We start from the raw sequence: 19810 nt of genomic DNA, 5'->3' as shown, positions 1-19810 counted from the left end.
TCACCCTGCCAGCGGAGGAGTGGATGGCCCTCTGTCATAAAAATAGGCTACACGAGAACAGCATTGAGGAAAAGGAGAAGACTGTCTGGGGGTTTAGAACCATAGGTTAGAACGCAACAACTGCTCGTTTACTCCGTCTCTTCGTTGTCCCGCTGCTGCTCGAACCCTTGGAAGTGGACGCTTTTTAACAACACAAACGGAGCTGTATCGTCGGAGCATGATCGAGAGAACCGGCTGAAATTCTATGTTATGAGTGGCTTTCTTATTATTATTATTTTTTAGCAGACAGAGAGAGATAACTGTAGGCTACTGTATCCCAGCCTAGTGGATTGAAGTGTAAATCCGCCATATTCTGCCTTACCACGCCCGGGAGTCGAGCACACTGGAAAATAATAAACGAGGCAGCTTTTTAATTCATGTGTTTCTTCCGTTGCCCTCGCCCACGGACGACAAGTTGAAGGATTCCGTGGATTGAGGAAATAACAATATTGAAGACTTTTAAGACAGACAGAAAGAGGGAGATAGGGGTGGTCGGGCGCGGATGGCAACGCGTAACGAGATCACACAGAGCAGCGCGGAGGATGTGTCTTAAAATTATCTGTTGATCATATTGAGACAGAAAAGCAGATTGCGCCCAATTAAGATATCGCCCATAGCCTACAGAAGTCCAACTCAAACCACTTCGGACACTGTTTTGTTTTGAAAGCTGTTCGTGAGGCCCAGAAGGCGAGCCGAAACGGGGGGAGAGTGGGGTGGGGGCGGGGGTCAATCATTTCTCAAATAATCTAATTTTTCCACCACGGTTTGTTCTGAGCTGTTCAGGCTCGATCTAATATAAGGGCGTCAACGCCTTGTTTCCCCCAACAAGCAGGCCTGCATGAGGACAGGTTTTTGGCATTAACAGGCCTGTTGTTGTTGTTTTTTGTGTTTTTTTTTCTCCTAACCCCGACCAATCGGAATGAATCAGTAAAGGAAGAAACAGCTGGGATTTTTTTTAATCATAAAAAATATTGTTTTAAAAAGGAGCGAGAATGACACTGGAATCCATAATGGCGTGTTGCCTCAGTGAGGAGGCGAAAGAAGCCAGGCGGATCAACGACGAGATCGAGAGGCAGCTCCGCCGGGATAAGAGGGACGCACGCCGGGAACTGAAACTGTTGCTTCTCGGTAAGCTCGGCGTGGAGAGAGAGGGTGTAGAAGGGATTCAAAACCCAACATTCCTCTTACCAAGACACATTTTCGTCGGGCAGGGGTGGGCCTGCATAAAGGTAGGTGTGCGGGGTCTAATAATAATGGGACTTGCCACCTGAGTGAAGTTGGGGAATGGCTGCGTGTTGTGTTGTGAGTCGAGTGCACAGCTTGGCAAATCAGCAAGAGGGAGGAGGGGAGATGCTGCCCTGTCATGGGCTAGGTGTAAAAAAATAAAGAGAAACAGCTGATTTGAATAACTGTGACCAGGGAAACAAATGCTCACCAGTTAGGCTTACCACTATGGGCTTTCACTTTTCTTAGCCGCTTACCTCTCAATGCTGCATACACTGGCCTGACAGCAACATGTGCAGGCCAGGCTTCCAGCGCCCCATCCAGGTGATGTGTCAAATATCAGCTAGGGCAAAGTCTAGCGTTTTATTGGGAGTAATCAAGTCAGTATTGCAGCTTGACACCTAACCCTGGCAATGATTACATCACAAAAAGGTACCAGTCAATGAAAGCATACAGTGTGTGTGTGTGTGTGTGTGTGTGTGTGTGTGTGTGTGTGTGTGTGTGTGTGTGTGTGTGTGTGTGTGTGCGTGCGTGCGTGCGTGCGTGCGTGTGTGTGTGTGTGTGTGTGCGTGCGTGCGTGTAATGTTATGCTGATACAGGCAGCTTTATACACATTCATTCATGTTAATAATTGGCGTTGAAACAGATGATACTTCTATTTATCTCATCCCAGCTACCCTTGTCTGAACACCTCATTGTAAACTAAAATCATACCAGTTTTGTCAATATCTTATCGTACCTTTATGGAATTTTTACAGTGTGGGTGGGTGACGAGAAGTATCACTGTATCAGTCATACTGGAGAAATTTGAGGAAAACAAGTCATCTACTCTCCACCATTCCGTTTGGTTTTTTTGTTTGATTTTTAAATTAGATTTACAGCAAAAGCCCATTAGTGATGATGACCGTAGCTTTGGTGAGTGGTGCCAGGAATCTTTCTTCAGTGCCCCCTCTCTCAGTTCCTCAGAAAATGCATGGAGGGGAAGTTAGTGGAGCAGGCTGGGACCTATATACTGTATATAATACCATGTAAGGTTCTTGCCTTTTGAGGGATGTTTTAGGAGCGGTTGAATGAGAAAGTGTTCCTCTTTGCCGTCCTGCTGGTACAAAATGAGGAAGTGAATCCACCTTGAAAGGATTTATTTAAAGGAGCTGACTGCCGCCTTCCTTGTTTACCACGGACAAGTAGTGTTCTTGTTGCCCTTTAATCTCCTTTAATACCCAACAATTCGCTCATCATGCAAAACATATAAACAGGCAATTACGGGAACTAAAAAGTGATGCAGTGTTAGTTTAAGGACGTCAATGTGTTTCTCACAAGACAGTATACACTGCATTTTACAATGATTAACCACTATTCTTGTGTGATCCAAACCATAATCGATATTAATTTATTTAGCTGATTATCAGTAAGTCCTATCAATGCAGCCAGTGGTTTGGTAGCACTCCCCTAATGACAGGAAGCTTACAATTAATGTCTTTGAAAAATTAGTGGCAGGGAATATATGATCCATTAAGTGGCAAAAATGTTTCCCGTAATGATCAACCCTATGTCTGATTTCTCTGTGACAAACACAAATAAGATTTATACTTTTTTTTAAATCAGAGAGTAGAATCTACTATGTCAGACAATAAGAGACATTTAATGAGAGGAATATCATCTAAATGCTAATGCCATCATGGACAGAAGAGACACCAATACATACACCAACATATGCATGTCTGAGCCCCTTTAAAACAACAATCAGTCAAAAAACGTATACAGTATTGATTTCATTGAGACTAGGGCTCATGGCTCTGAATTCCCAGTGAAAGAATTTGCTTGTATATTTCAAACTGACTCCTCCAGCAATAGTGGAAGGGTTAATAACTGGAGGAAGTTGTTCATGCTTTATCTGCTATCAATGTGTTGTGGGTTTTCAAACTCACTCATTGTTTAACCTCCCATGGGATCCAGCGCAAAACTCTCAACATTACAAGTTTTTAAATTCTTCAAATTCCCAATCGCTCTTTTACTTTATTTTTTTAAATTTTTAAACATCATTAATAGTCTTTGAAACACACTAATTGCTTCATATCTGCAGGGACCAAGCACATCATTGGGTTAGGTAGTGTAACACTTAAGAGCTGTCTCATGCATAGTGTACTGCCAGCTAATGAGTCAGAGGCCGACTGAGATAGGTGACTCAGAAAAAGTCCAGGCAAAATCCAAGTCCGTCGAAGCAGGAGAACAAGCGGGTGGGGCATCGGGGGCAAGAACCAACTGAAACTAATCTCCACATGAACTGAACATTAAACCACAGCTCAGTCCTCTCTTTGTTCACAAGGGAAAGAAAATGCAGATGTGTGTGCTGTGAAACGTGTTTCATAAATATATTTAATTTGAGTGCTTTGACGCTAGCAAAGCAAATATTATATTTTTTGCCCTTCCAAATGTGGGAACCTCTAACATGATAACTGGTGGACACATGCTGGCCATTTGTCTTTGCTTGGACATTTTACGCCAGAGCACTGAGACACAGAGAAGTAACCCGTCCCATTGACAACCCAGCCGAAATCAAGCAGGTGAAGTTAGCATATTCTGCAATTTTCTTTACGGTGGAAGTCTGTTGTTTTTCAATTTAGGTTCATTGACTGAGCTGCTCCACTGGATGAGAAGTGGACCATGTCTAGAGGTCACTTGAATAGCTGTTATGATAAAGTAGAGCACTTCTCCTTATCTTGCCGAACTTTCTTAAATGTGCCTGTGGTTCAAAGCAATTGGTACTGATTGAAAACCTTCATTTTCAATCTTCTGTGATTGTAGATAGCACGGGTACATATGGCATTGAACGTTGTTGTTTGAAGACCTTGTTTGAGAGGAATTTCATGTTAAAAGATGAATGCCATTAGACTCAATGTCTCATTGTCTATAGTTTTGTTTGTTGAGGAAACAAAAATTCTTCTCTTTAATCAGGAATTTGGTCTGATGAAATGTAAAGCCAGAGGACAGACAGGTCCCATTGCATTAGATACAATTCCAAAGCTGCACAGTCATGGGAAATTCAAGATGAATTGAGAAGAGAGGGAAGCATCAACTTTGCCTAGTAATAGTGGCATAGCAACTTGAGACCAAAAATCATCTCTGTGTATGTGATGTAAAGCAATGGAAAACATACTTGGTTTGTTTTAGATAATTAAGATATTTACTGGAATAGACCTGTTTACATGATTTTGTTTTTCAAAAACTGGAAAACACTGATGCTTTTAAACATTTATGCGTATCATCTACACATTGTGTATTTTAATTCAACCTTTATTAATACAGGTAATCTCATTGCGACACTGGGTCCCTTAATCAATGGAGACCTGTTCATATTCTCTGATACTTTTTCTCAAAGAATGGTCATACATTTTGGAGCATGGATTTTTTGTGAAAAAATTGTTTTCACACCCAAGACTCGAAAGTTAGCCCCAGAACAGTAATTTAGAAAAAAATCCTATCATCAGCTAACCAAATACCCATGATCTTTTTTATGACATCTTCCATATTTGCATAATGTTTGTTTGGACCAACGTTCGGCTCATTGGAATACTATTACTGATCGATCAATAAATCAGTAAGTCAATTAATAGAAAATGAATCACAATAATTTTTCAAATTGAAGTTCCAAACCTTTGTCGATTCCAGCTTGTCATGTGTGAGAATTGTATGCTTTTACTTTGTAATACATGATCAATAAACTTAATATCTTTCGGGTTTGGCATTTTGGGCTCTTGTAAACTTTTTACGTACATTTCTCAATTGTCTTACATTTTATAGCCTAGATAATGAATTGAGTGAATAATGAGTGCATCTAAAATTTTTAAAATCCATACATTTCTTGCCCTTGTAGTACACCTTAGTATGGACAGAGAGAGGTCTATAATTGCTGCCTACTTTACTTTCTTATTGTTTTTCTACATGCATTGTATACACCTGACCTCTGTTCATTTAGCATTGAGATCTCAAACACCTGTTGACGGTCAAAAGGGTTAAACCTGAAAACGTATCAGGCTTGTCCCCATATGCTAAATTGATTTTTAAAATTGCTTAATTACAAAAGTGGCACAGCCGGCTCGAATCCTCAAGACACCGTTGGACCTAGTTTACGACGCCTGTCCCCATTTACACACACTTACACATACAGTACATGGGTTAGTGGAACGACAGAGTTTGAGGGTTGTCAAGTGTAGTCATAAACATTTTAGATTATGGCAACATTACCTTTATACTATAATACATAATATATATAATGTATGTATAATATCTGTCTGTTCAAATTCTGCACAGCTTAACAACTTTTTAAAATCATTTCAGGATAACAACACATTGAGCCTGCACCTATACAGTTACATTTTCCATATGATCTCGTAAGCTGTAGGAACTTTGTCAAGGCCACGACCGAACAATGTCCACTGGGACTTTCAACAAGCTTTGAACAAACACATGGTCGTAATTGTTAGCGGAAGTACTAAAGGTATAATTTGTATGGAAGCAGTCAAGTTAACAGTTCAGCCTTAGAAACTGCAGAATGAGGGAGGAATTTAAATTATGTAATATGTTTCATTTCTTCTTCAACATAATGCAATTAAATGCTCAACAAGGTATTAGCATGTTCTCCTCTTTAATCCATGGCAGGCGTAGCATTGAGGGAATACCAAACTGCATCTTTCTACACTGAATGTGCATTATCCACATCGTATTGTTCTTTTTTTTTTAAGATATTTTTTGGGCATTTTTATGCTTTATTGACAGTGCAGAGAGACAAAGGTGAAATGGGGCAGAGAGGGGAGTGACAATGCAGAGAACGACCGAGGGCGGGAATCGAACCCGGGTCTGCTGCTGGGCCCGGCCTGGGGGGGGGACGCCCTACCAACTGAACGAAGGGCGCCCCCCCACATCGTATTCTTCTAAACTAACATAAACTCACACTATGGAGAACATCCAACTGCTGCCTACACTGCAGTCATTTTTATAGACTTCATGCCTCCGCCTTGTGTTTTGCCTAGAGTTGCTGGTGATGAAATTGACACCCTGATAATTTATATAACACTCCAAAAGTTTCAACTGCTTGATAAAATATCAAGTTCAATTTCCGTATTTAGATACCCATTATTCAATCGAGACTGTCAAAGATGGGTTAATCTGCACCACACACCTCACTGCTGCACCACATATTTAAACCTTAACTTGTGAACTTTCAGTTAATTGAATTATCTTTTACAGTATTCACAATTTGTATTTAATGTGACAGCGGGGGAGATGAGCTTTCTGCATTTGCTCACAATTCAAATTGAAAAAGTAAAATTCATGTGGAAATGCACAACTTCCTTGACTTATCTTGTGGCCAATGGACAACATCCTTTTCATTGGAGGAAGCTAGTGTTATAGCTCCTGTGAGTAATGTTTTCTTGAATGAATGGATCCCCAGGGGAAACTTTTACTCCTCATATTCAATCTTTAAAAGTAGACTCAGCTGCCTTGAAATTCATTGAATTCCATTTTTGCAACATAAAACTGAATTGCAGCGACGAAGCACCAATTTATTACATCAGACTCTGGGAAATTAAAGCCAACAATAATCATACAAGTGGAAGAATGAATGAACCTCTCACAGTACTCTTGTTGAGTACTCTTCTCTGATTGACGGTCGTGAGGAGATCAGAAAAGTGTCCAAAACCCACTGGCACGGTTCATTTAAATTTGTCAGATTGCTCACTGTTCCACTTTCCCGTTTAAAGAAAGTAGAATGTGTATTTCACTTAAGGTCGATGCTACAAACAAGGCATTAACTCTTGTGCAACGCTGTTTGGGGTCTGCAACAACTATTTCTATTTGTCATTTAGACTACTGTAATAGTTATGTTGACAAGGTGCTAAGGTGGAAAGCCTTTCCTTGGTCCGCTGAAAAGATGTCAATGTGTACATATTACAGTATATTTAGTTTAAATGTATATTATGTTACAGTAAAGTAAAAGGGATACATTAGTGACTAAAATAGACATTTATTTTGATGCTTCTATGCGCATTTCCTCATTGCGTCAAGCACTTTTTACAATTAATTTGTAAATAGGATTTTAAGTGTAAAAAGCTTGGCTCGAAAGCAATTTAAGGGTAAGGGTAATTGGGCTAACTCTGGTTTTGTCATAACTAACTTCCCTGCTAATTTCGGGCTCAGACTATATATTACACTAGAAATCAGTACACATCTCTTGGCCGCATAGATGCGAAACACTCAAACAAACATAAACATCCACTCAAGTTTTTTTTTGCCAAAGTTAGCTGTGGTGAAGTTACACTGTTCATTTCAGTAAGGCAAGATTCTCAAGGAACCGAAGAGAAACTACACCCACTTGTCACCAGACCAAGCAAACACGGCTGAGATGAAAGCAACCAACACATAATATTACACCAGTGAGTACATACTGTACATCTGTGTGTATTAATGTGTTCACCGTTTTTTTCCCCAGTTGGGATGTTTCATTTCGACGAGCTATGACGCAGCTCTACCACGCAAATACACAATTACATTTTAAAATTAATTTAGAATTGTTTTCATTCCCAAAATACAGTCAAATCTAAATTTTTCAGGGTTCACTTTGCTTTGCGTGCACTTCAGTTTAAAGGTTGCATTTGTCAACATTACTGCATTAACAAGGGATCAATTGAATATGTGTGTTGTAGGAAAAGGGTTGTTACGGGGATACATCCGCAGACAATTATCCCAACGACGAATGACCAAATGAACATTTCATAAAGGAGTGTGGGTGCCAACACTGCAGATAAAATGTGTCGCCTGTTTTAAATGAAACCCCTTCACTATCCTACGAAAATAAATAAACGTGTCTAATTTGTCTCCTTTTCCCCTGTCCTCTTCAACTTCTCAGGCACGGGGGAAAGTGGGAAGAGCACTTTCATCAAACAGATGAGGATTATCCATGGCGCCGGCTACACCGACGATGACAAAAGAGGTTTCACCAAACTAGTCTATCAGAACATCTTCACAGCCATGCAGGCAATGATCCGAGCCATGGAGACACTCAAGATCCCCTACAAGTATGAGCAGAACCAGGTAAAACCAGCTCCTTCCACGTCAACCATTTCAAACTCCCTGGACTGAAATATCGACTGCAGTCACGGGTGACTTTAACTCTCGCTACAAAGTGGCCACAGCGTCCTTGTATATTTTCAGAGTGCTGTCTATCTTATTTGGAACAGCCATCCATAATCGCTTCCTGTCCTTTTTGACACTTCCTGTGTCCTTAGAGCGCTCCAGCTCTCCATCCCTCCAGCCCTGTGTTTATTTGTGTTTGTTTGAGTGTTTCCATGCATATACACATATACACACACACAGACTAACACACACACACACACACACACACACACACACACACACACACACACACACACACACACACACACAAATACACATTAGAGATCTGTCCCACACTACTTTACCGAATTTGACCTCACTGTACTATAACTTGAGCAGGTCCTTTTTCTCTTTCCTTTGCCCTTTTTTCAAAGATACCCTTCAAAGCCACAGCTTTGGGAGCTGCATCATTTATGATAATATTTAATAAAATGCATAAATATGCATTTGTCTTACTCAAGCATTGATTGCAATATCAGTGGCTAATGTGAATGACATAATAATAGTAATTCACTCAAGATAAGCAACACAAGTTAAGTGAAAATTTATATTAGCAGTTTGGATTTAACTCAAACGTTGTCGCTGTTGTGTTGGATCATCATGTTTGCTTTCGCTTCCCTCATGCTTATGAAGAATGAAAGCCAATGTGCTGCTTCAGCCAACTTTGAACACAATAAAACGTCTTGAAATCCTTTTTTATTAAAGACTTATTATACTCAAGTATACCTCTCAGCTCTTTCATATTCCAATGAAGGCCTTACTCACTTTGTACCCAACATCCCCGTTCTCTCATATACATCAGGCTAAAACGGGAACTATTGTACCTTTGGACAAAGGAGCTCACTGACATCACAAAGGAAGTGAAAATTAAACCTGTTGATCGTGTTGACACGGGCTTGCTGGGTATTTATAGTAAATGTCATGATTGCAGGCTTGTAGGCCAACAATGAAAATAGTACTGTGTGCTGGATATACCTGTTTTGTCCTTTATGACAATAATAAATGTCAATTAAATATTTTGGTTATCTTTACGCGGAAGACCATTGAAAGTATACAATAGTATAACAGTGATTCTTGAGAAGCGTGACAAAAGACCGTCTTGCATAACTGCTGTTATGTTTAAAAATAAAAATATTTAAAATTGTAGATGTTATTAGGGATTAAGAATAGAATGTCTGGAGCACAATTATCCCCTTTAATTTAATTCTATCATTATTATGTCAAATATATGACACTTGTAATCTTCTCACGACATCCAAAACAGTGTGTCCACATAGATATGTTCAATCATTCATATGCAATAAAAACCTATTAAAAATGTACTTTAATGATTAAAAAGAGCTTTTTTCATCAAAAGCAACACTAAATAATCTCTCATATCAATAAAAAAAAATCTACAACACATTGATGTTGGTCACTAAGGTTTCTAAGTGGTGGGACACTTTTTGTCAACACCGTCAGACAATCCATTTAAATGTAATAAAATCAGGCAAAATAAGGGGCAGCTGTCACCATGAAGGACCTCTTGTCAGATTCTACCTCTGCAGAGTACATTCAAGTCAGACAGGCTCTGATAAGTGTTGTAATTTTAGAATATTTTACATTCCAAATCTTGAAAGTCCTGTGTCACAACCATGATATGTCAACACCGACTTACATTTTCTGAAGAAGTTATTTGTAATGTTTTGATAATTTTATTTCCTGAAGCAGTTCATACTAGCACGTAACATCAACAGAAAAACCAAATGGCCACTAGATAAATTCCATTTGTTTTGTTTAAGAAACGTTAAATATGTCAACACCGTCAGATGTCAACTCCGTCAGATTTTATGTCAAATCCATAAGATATACTTGTCAACTCTGTCAGATATACTTGTCAACTCCAATTCTATTACACAGTTCAACTAAAGAACATAGAGGAAAATCGATATAAAAAATTCATATTCATATACATTTTGAAAATATTTTTATTGGCCTCTGTCAGTCTAGGTGAATATTTATGATCACTATACATCTCATGGGTCTAGCATACATCGAGGGAAAATGAATTTGTGTTTTTAGTGTCTGACAGTGTTGACACAAAATAAGGAATGGCAAGGTAAAAAGCCCATTTTGATAAAAAGGTCAAAAGCTGGGGGGTTGTGTCAAAGCTTAGCTCAGTAGCTTAGTATATGTTGGATACATACATGTAATTTAATTTGCCTTAACATAGGGTTTGAATTCTTTTAACATTGCACCCTGTTTTGTCCCACTTCTCAAGAATCACTGATAAGCAAAGTAATAAAATTGCACCACCAAGAGTAAAGAAACATTGTTGTTGATATAATACAAACGGATACATGAGAAAATATAACTCCTTCCTCCCCATCGTATATAATTTCAAAATAAGATAATTTTTACATTTTCTATGTGAATTTCAACCATCACATCACTAACAATAGGTTTTCTTTATGAAGTAAGTCAAAACAGTTGGATAAGGGTTCAATGATTATTGTACGTACTATCATGAAAGAAACATCCTTATCATGTTAGCTGTCTGCCATTTGATAATAGCCTATACTGCCCCTGAGTATACATTGTAATTATAATGTTAGTGCATCATGCAGAAGAAGAACAGTTTGAACAGTTTCAGGCACATGTTAATCTCTTTTCATTTGACCCAGGAGAGTTTTAATAGAAAATCTGGGGCGGCAAAACTTTCCCCTAAATAGGCCCAGCGGGATTTGAGCTTCAGATATTAGGTCCATGCGGAGCCCGCGGTTGTAAAGGTATTTCTGGCTATAGAATTATGTGAGTGACTTGATAAGTAGGTCTGCATAACCTGTATGTTGATTGTCTTTCTTTTCTATTGTCACTGGTGTTTTGAGATGATCAAAAAAGCTTTTATACTGTAAGTGGAAGTATTACATCGTGTTCAGTGTTGTGTCTCGGTAAATCACAGCAGGTTTTTTTTCTTATTTGGTTTCTTCCCTCCAGAGCAATGCCAACGTGGTGAAAGAGGTGGATGTAGAAAAGGTCTGCACTTTTGAGAATCCTTATGTAGACGCAATCCAGAGCTTATGGCTCGACCCGGGCACCCAGGAGAGCTACGATCGAAGGAGGGAATATCAACTCTCAGACTCCACTAAATAGTGAGTAGAGTGGAAAGCAACACAGTCGACACAAATAAACAAAGTCTGACTACTTAACTCGGTATTACCTTGAACCTTATAAGAAATCTCAGTGGAGACTTTAAATTTGGAATCAGCGATTCTGGAGAATGCTTGTTGTCAAAATCACCTCTTTGCCAAAATCAATGATTATCTTCCTCATGTGTATGCCCTTCAAAAAAATCCAGTGTTAAAATATATAACCTAGGGCTAGGCTCTGTACATGGGAATGTTGCTAGCGACGGTGGGCCCCTTTGTTCAGATACCCTTTTTTACACACCAGTTTACAGAGTTTAGGCTGTTTATTAACAGCAGATTTTCTTACAGTGCACACACAGTACTGACAGGTAGCAGATTGCAAAGAAATATTAACTGATTTTGACAAAGGTGATTTTGACAACAAGCATTCTCCAGAATTGCTGACTCCACCTTTTAACGTAAATCACAAGACTTTTCTAGAGGGTACAAATATTTATCCAGTGTCATTTTTCTTTCATCTGCGTCTGCAGTTACATGAACGCATTGGAACGTATCGCCCAGCCAGGCTACCTTCCCACCCAACAGGATGTGCTGCGGGTTCGAGTCCCAACCACAGGCATAATTGAATACCCCTTTGACCTGCAGAGTGTCATATTCAGGTGAGAAAAGATAAATATCCAGGATCAGAAAACCTAAATAGCAACGTTGTATGCACTCACAGTTTAGAACTCCTTTGCTGATGCTGTTTTGTCGGGACAGCTGTTAGTCAAAGCACAGAAAAAATGTACAGGAGAATGTTAAAGAAAACACTTTTGTTTGGACCTCATGACCATTTGTAAAATAATAAAATATTCAACCTCAACTACTGACTTGACCTAAACATTTTAAAATTGAGGAATGAAATAGCATCACACTAACAATGCAGTTTCACTTTTGATTCCTCAGAATAATTAAATTCCTCTGTGCCCTAAGTCTCACCTAGGTTAGGTTATGGTAAAAGAAAGTAGTCATAAGCCGCTTTTCCACCAAAACTACCAGAAGCTTATAGTTCAATGTTCTCCTCTTCAAGCTAATAGGTTCATGAAGCCCATATTTGTCTGCCTGTCCACTCGGCCGGAAGGTTATGTGAATCAGACCGATGACGTATAGAAAAGCAGTAAAAGTCACTGCATTGCACGTCGTTTTATGATTGACCTACATTTAATTAATTTTGCATTTCGACAGTTTGCCTAATTGTATTAAAAATATATTTTGCACAGGGGGCGCCCTTAGCTCAGTTGGTAGGGCATCCCCACCATGGGCCTCGGCCAGCAGCGGACCCGGGTTCGATTCCAGCCCGCGGTCATTCTCTGCATGTCACTCCCCTTTCTGCCCCATTTCAACTCTGTCTCTACACTATCAATAAAGCACAAAAATGCCCAAAAAATATCTTAAAACATATATATATAGGGGAGAACGGGGTAATCTGAGCCACTTTTTACATTTGCTCCCCTCTAAGCGAGCTAAAATGATTTATCACTCAAATTCACACATTTCCCATTAATTCAGGATGTTTCCTATAAATGGGCATTAGCAGATTTTTTTCAAGACAAAGGGCAGTGAAAATATGATTGTTTTAAAAAAAAGTTGTCATGTGGCTGCTCACTTTACCCCAGCTGTGGGGTAAACTGAGACATACCAGAAAAATCAAGGGCGAAACTGATCCACTTACTTTTTCCACTCTGAAACTACCATAACAACACATATTGTAACAGTTAGAATCCTGAAAGCTAGCCACACTAATGTCGGACTAGTAAAAGAATGATGGGGTTTGGTCAATTAAGCAAAGCAAATTTTCTAAACACTTGAAAGTAACTCTGAACAAAATCAAATACAACATTTTATAATTCAAAAGGTTTTAATAAGATTCAAATGAAAGATAGAACCAGTTAGATTAGAACACAGTCTGGGGGTCAGAACACAGGACCCTTAGAGCCAGCTTGTGTCTGGGGGTCAAAGCATAGGAACATCAGAACCAGCGAGAACAGCCTGGGACTCAGAATACAGGAGAAGACCCAACTGGATTATAACATCAGCCTGTCATACTCTACAACTAGGCCTACTCTACATTCCAACCCTGAAGGTTACAGGGAAAGATGAGAAGGTGTTCTTTCCGTGTGATTGGCCCAGGTCGTCTTCCTGGTGTATTTCCTTGGCATGATGGCTTTTCTACAATGTGTATGACATTAAAATAAAACATATGTTATGTAATATTACATTAAAATAGGTTTAAGACTAAACTTAACTTGTGCCTCATGGTGGGGGAAAGTGAGACAGTGTCTCACTTTCCCCCACAGCATTTGGCTCACTTTCCCCCACCACCACAATTTGAGAAAAAACTACCTCTCTTAGCATTTCAGGCTAGTCTTTAGCTAATATCATCACATGGTTTTTATGTTGGTAGTTCATCAACACGTATGATATAAGTTTTTCTACGTGAATACATTTGCTTTGGCACAACAGTTGATTAAGTTGACAGCAAGAACATTTACTTTTACATGCAAAATACCTATTTTGGTGAAAAAAACATGCTTACCACAGCACCATGAGGTCCTCTCTTTCAGGGCCATGGGGAATTGAGAGGGGCTTGAAAACATATATCTCACATGACCAAAAATGTTTTCCGTTGCCTAGATACAGGGGGTGGCTCACATTACCCGATGCCTCAGATTCCCCCGTTCTCCCCTATATATATATATATTTGGGCAAATATACTTTTTTTAACGTTTTCTCATGAAAGAAATTACAGTATAGTGAATGTTGCTGGTATTATGTCAATGTGGCTGCTTCTTATCTAAAATAATCACTTTGTAGGTCATCAATGAAGCGACAGCTGTCAAATTTTATCAAACTGATTTCCAAACGTTTTCCTGTGCTTGTAGTGACAGTAGTTTTTGTCTTGTCTTGTCTGCTGCTGCCGTGACAGGATGGTGGATGTTGGAGGCCAGAGGTCGGAGCGGAGGAAGTGGATCCACTGTTTTGAGAACGTCACGTCCATCATGTTCCTGGTGGCGCTCAGCGAGTACGACCAAGTGTTGGTGGAATCGGACAACGAGGTGAATAAAACAATTTGACTAGTTTGAGTTGTGAAGAACAACAGCAACTTCAGTTTTTTTTACCAGACTAGGTGCTTTTTATTGTTTTTGTGTTGCTTAGTTTCAAATAGTTTTACATTTTTTTTTATGTAAAAGATGAGGTGGCTCTGAAGCTGAAAAAAAGATTTGTTATTTAAAACAATGGAAATCTGATTCCAGCCTGGCTGTGCTACACCTTTTCTTTTTCCTCCTTGGAAAGCATTTGTAAATGATCAGCCAGCTGTTTTGAATACCACCTCCAGCCAAATCTCCTTTTTAAGACAGTCTAGCATCTGTTAGTCTGTTAAAGTGTATTAACGAGCAGGTGTGTGTTTTGTGTGTGTGTGTGTGTGTGTGTGTGTGTGTGTGTGTGTGTGTGTGTGTGTGTATTTTTCGTGTGTGTATGTGTGTGTGTGTGTGGGGTCTGTTTTTCGTTCTTTTATTACTGCGTGAAGATAAGACTGAGCAGCTGCTAGTCCTCTGTGTTCTGACGTATTTTAGTTTAGTTTTTTCTTTTAAAATGATACACAGAAGATATTGTGTTTAGTGCTACAGGACTGGTGATTTGATAGGTAAGGCTTGCACTCTGAAATGTTGTTTCGTTCAATTAAACACCAAAATGAAGTAGAAGTGAGTAAATTAAACTCTTGAAATTCTCTCTCATCCTCACTTCCCTCCCTCTAGTGCACTGAAACATTTATTAAAACCTGCACTTGATGACTATGAAAGAGTGTGGTTTAATTAAGTGGTCTCTCTCTTGCTCCCTGTACACACTCTCTCTCTATCTCTATCTCTATCTCTATCTCTATCTCTATCTCTATCTCTATCTCTATCTCTATCTCTATCTCTATCTCTCTCTCTCTCTCTCTCTCTCTCTCTCTCTCTCTCTGTGTAGAACCGGATGGAGGAGAGTAAAGCTCTATTTAGGACAATAATCACGTACCCCTGGTTCCAAAATTCCTCAGTCATTCTCTTCCTCAACAAGAAGGACCTGTTGGAGGAGAAGATCAATTACTCTCATCTGGTTGACTACTTTCCAGAGTTTGATGGTGGGTAACAACCTCGTGTCCAACCCAAGATTACATCTGAAACCAGAACAAAGCTTTTAGAATCGCAATAGTGTTATACTTTTTCAAAGGTGTTGTTGGCTCTTAGATGTGTCTATATTTTGGTATCTCATAAATAAACATTATAATCCTGGCAAACATGACACCTTAATACCAACAGTGTAATATTTTTTATCAGATAATGAGGCTGCATGATGTATCTGCCAGCCAATCATTTTAATTGGTAAATTACTAGAGCCTAAGTCTGAGATTTAATTTGGTTCAGTTACTTTTCGCTTTATAAATGTTGCAATTATTGCAACAACAAAAAAAACTAATGTTTTGTGTTTATATTCATATATTACACATTAAACAATAGACTTAGAAACAGGTGACAACAACTTTATTTTTTCTAAGAAGCTGCATTCTCAGAGAAGATGTAGACTTATAGAGGTGTTGGAATGAATAAAACAATCTGTATTGTGCAAGATTGACATTAGTTGTTCAAAGTATTACGAAGTTATTGGTTCCAGTAAGAAAAGTAATATTTTCAGAGTACAAATCAAGTAGCACATACACTATATAATGTGTTGACTAAGCATGGTCCCCCCCCCCCCCGCCCCTCTCTTTTCCAGGTCCCCAGAGGGACGCCCAAGCAGGGCGAGAGTTTATCCTCAAGATGTTTGTGGACTTGAATCCAGACTGCGACAAGATCATATACTCCCACTTCACCTGTGCCACAGACACAGAGAACATACGCTTCGTCTTTGCCGCAGTCAAAGACACCATCCTGCAGCTCAACCTAAAGGAGTACAACCTGGTGTAGAGTGGAGGCCCTGTACACGCCCTGACTGACGCAATCTATGAAAAGAGAGAGTTCCTATACACACAGACAAAAAGAAAATCAGAGAAAACATTTTTTATGGTTCCATATTACTAATTTATTTGCCATTTGTTGATCTCTTGGGCCCCAAGGGGTGAGCAAAGTAAATGTTAACTTGCTATTTAAGGAGTTCAATAAATATGGAGGGTAAGCAAGATGGTTGGAAGGGTCGGGGAGGGTTCTGCTGTTGAATACGTTCGGCAACAAGCCTCTTGTTTTTTGGCTATGCGCATTGTGAAGTGTTTTTGTTTTGTTTTAACAGAAAGAAAGAACTACTACGTGCACTCTAGGCCTGGGGGCTTGTTTTGTCTCTCTGTCTGGTACATCAGAGTGGGAACAAATGCAATGTGCCCTCATCCCTCCCCTTTTTATAAAGAAGAAGAAAATAAAAGGTTTTCATTAATTTTTTGTATTTTTTGCCCTCTTACCTGTAAGTTCATCCTGAAGCTTCGTCCTTGGTGTTTACCTGCTTGCCTAACAGGAAATGATGTAACAGATATCAAATTGACAGCTGCCTTTTCATTCGAAGGACTGAATGGCAAGTCTCTTGACGAAAAGGCATAAAATGTGACTTTTAAATTATTTGTTTAATTTGATATCGATCGACTCCAATCATTATTAGTATTACATTGCATTGACTTTGGTACAGTCCAGTGTGTATTCCCCGCGCTTTGGGGCAAAGCCCGAGTCCTGTGTTGAGTGACAGGCACACACACAGGTATTCTCCAGTATCGACTTCAGACGTGTCAGAGAAATTGTCTCTTGAAAGAAAATCCTTTCTGTAAGCTTTGCGCGACCAGGGGAACCTCTGCTCTGTCATGAAAAATCATGACGGTACTGGTCCCTTTATTTACACAGACTGAAGGAGAGTTGAGGAGGTGATAATTTATGAAACGATGTTGTTAAATGATTATGTTCAACCGTGCCACATTAACGCTTTGTATTATGGTAATATATGTTTTTATTGCCAATGCCAAAACAACTCAAAGCACCGCACTCCACTTTGCACTGTTTACTACTTAAATGAAAAGTGTTGGGGACAGGAACTGAAGAGTGAAGGCCTAATGAACGCAGGAGGAGCTGACGGGCTGACGTATTGATTGATCCCACACACACACACACACACACACACATACAACACACAGCTTGGACTGACTTCAGCTACAGTTAATGAGCAGGTTGTCAGAGAGGAGGACGCCACACAATGCGCCAAACTGTCCAATCAATCACAACCTTGTGCGTGGCTACAAATCCCTCCCCCTGGCCTTCAGACTGTCCAGTCACGTTTTGGATGTGTCTTTTAAGCCATCCTATCACAGCCCTGTCTTGACTGTTGTAGTTCAATAGCAGTGGAGAATACATTAATAATTCCTGTTTATGGGCAAAGTGTTAATGTTCAGTTTGTACCAAAGTAAGCTCTTCTTGTTTCAGATTGGCACCTCTGAGTGATTTTGCAATTCCTCATTCTTAAGTTAAGTATTTTTTTTTTGTAACAATTCCCTAGAACATAAGCCTGTTATTTACGTTCATTGAGACATAGTGCAATTATGAATGCTATAATCATTGTACATATATCTCTATATATATGGCAGCATCTTTTTTGGCTTTGTAATCATTACTTTTTTTGGCAGATTGAATGTGCAGTATTGAAAATATGTATCTGTGTAATTGTATTGTATGTCTAATGGCTAATTAATTTTTGGAAGAAAAAAATACGTTATTTACATGTTTGTTTTTGTTTCCTTTTTTTCAAGAGGAGAATGTAATGTTTCTGTTTGACAGGTTTTCAGCAAAAAGAAAAAAAGTATTGTTCAGCTTCAGAACAGCATAAAGAGATATAGTGTTATTCAACAACAGATTGATTGGTGTTAGTCTAGGTCCTGGGTAAGATTAGTATGCACTTCAATTAGCGGAGAATATCTCAACTGTTATAGACTAATATGACCCCATTGAACAACATGGGAAGTGTGCCAAAATCTCTACCCGGGACGAAAGTTCTGAAAATGACCACAACAGGTTACACTAGTATCACACTACATGGTGAATGGGACTTTTTTCCTTTATAGATATTCTCATACATTTCTACAACATTAATCTTCATATAAGAGAAATACTTTTTGTCCCGGGTAGAGATTTTGGCACACATCCCATGTTGTTCAATGGGGTCATATTATTCTATAACAGTTGAGATATTCTTCGCTTAATGAAGAGCATACAAATCTTATCCAGGACCTCCACTATATGGCAGTACGTATCATACAGGAACAGTGCTCTTGTCATATAGATGTAATCACGTCAATCCTTGATTCTTATTCTTTAATATTTGAAATATTTACACTACTACTCTATATGTTTTGGAATCTCGTAATGCACACCTTGTGATCCAGAACACTCCACACCCCACCACTAAACAGAAGCGGTTTTATTTTAAGATTATGCTAGAACAGGGTGGATATAGCAGGCAGGTCAAATGTTGTTTTGGCTCAGATTTTGTATACAAAATCTTGTTAAGGAGGAAATGTAATCAACCTATTTTATTTTTTGCTAATCGACAAGAATGCCATCCACCTTAACACCCCCTTAAATGAACACTCATTGTAGCCAAGTATTGTTGAGTTGGTGGCTGACTAGTTCAAACAAATAAGCATTTAATAACTCAACCATTCCGATAATTAGGATGGCACATTTAAAGGTGTTTTATTTGTTTAACTTTTTCTTTTTTTTTTAAACTTGATTTCCTTCTTGATTGCCACCAATTCATTAGAATTGACAGAGTTATTATAGAGTTTATCAAGGAAAGGGCAATAGGAGAAAATGGCACAACACTTCACCTTAAAGCTTATAGATTGCCTTATTGAATTAGTCTCTGAAGTCCCATGCAAGCCACCTGCCAGCTGGAGGAGTGTTTGTTTTTGGGCTTGGTGGTATATCTCTTTGTTATTCTGTGCTATAAGACGACCTGCCTGGGAGGTGCAGCTTGTTTGGCTAATATATGACATAATTACGGGTCATTGTAAGCATACCATGAGTGAACACACTTTCTATTGATTTTGGTAATGTTGTCACTTCAGATGTCCTACAATCCGTGCCACAGTACATGACAACACATTGAACTCCCTAGGGTGAGTGTGATTAATCAAAAGGGGCCATACTCTTAAGGATGAGTAGAAAGGACTGGAAATCATCACCAAGCCACCTGCAAAG

General features: G+C 39.1%; 1 protein-coding gene across 1 annotated transcript; it reads left to right on the top strand.

The window, feature by feature from the left end:
* Positions 1–778: 778 nt before the first annotated feature.
* Positions 779–18332, top strand: LOC307262679 (guanine nucleotide-binding protein G(q) subunit alpha). Its single transcript, XM_080043635.1, has 7 exons — positions 779–1167; positions 8171–8355; positions 11413–11567; positions 12095–12223; positions 14530–14659; positions 15573–15726; positions 16359–18332. The coding sequence occupies exons 1-7, from the start codon at positions 1032–1034 to the stop codon at positions 16547–16549; spliced, it is 1080 nt and encodes a 359-aa protein (XP_079899761.1). The 5' UTR covers positions 779–1031; the 3' UTR covers positions 16550–18332.
* Positions 18333–19810: the final 1478 nt, after the last annotated feature.

This window comes from Ammodytes marinus, assembly GCF_949987685.1.
Source record: "Ammodytes marinus genome assembly, chromosome: 2".
Taxonomy (NCBI): domain Eukaryota; kingdom Metazoa; phylum Chordata; class Actinopteri; order Uranoscopiformes; family Ammodytidae; genus Ammodytes; species Ammodytes marinus.
This window is presented reverse-complemented; position numbering and strand designations above follow the sequence as displayed.

Excerpts from the sequence above, each read along its gene's own strand:
- LOC307262679 (XM_080043635.1), top strand. The coding sequence starts at position 1,032 with ATGACACTGGAATCCATAATGGCGTGTTGCCTCAGTGAGGAGGCGAAA. Across the intron at positions 1,168-8,170 it reads ACTGAAACTGTTGCTTCTCG|GCACGGGGGAAAGTGGGAAG; the intron begins GTAAGCTCGGCG and ends TCAACTTCTCAG. Across the intron at positions 11,568-12,094 it reads CTCTCAGACTCCACTAAATA|TTACATGAACGCATTGGAAC; the intron begins GTGAGTAGAGTG and ends CTGCGTCTGCAG.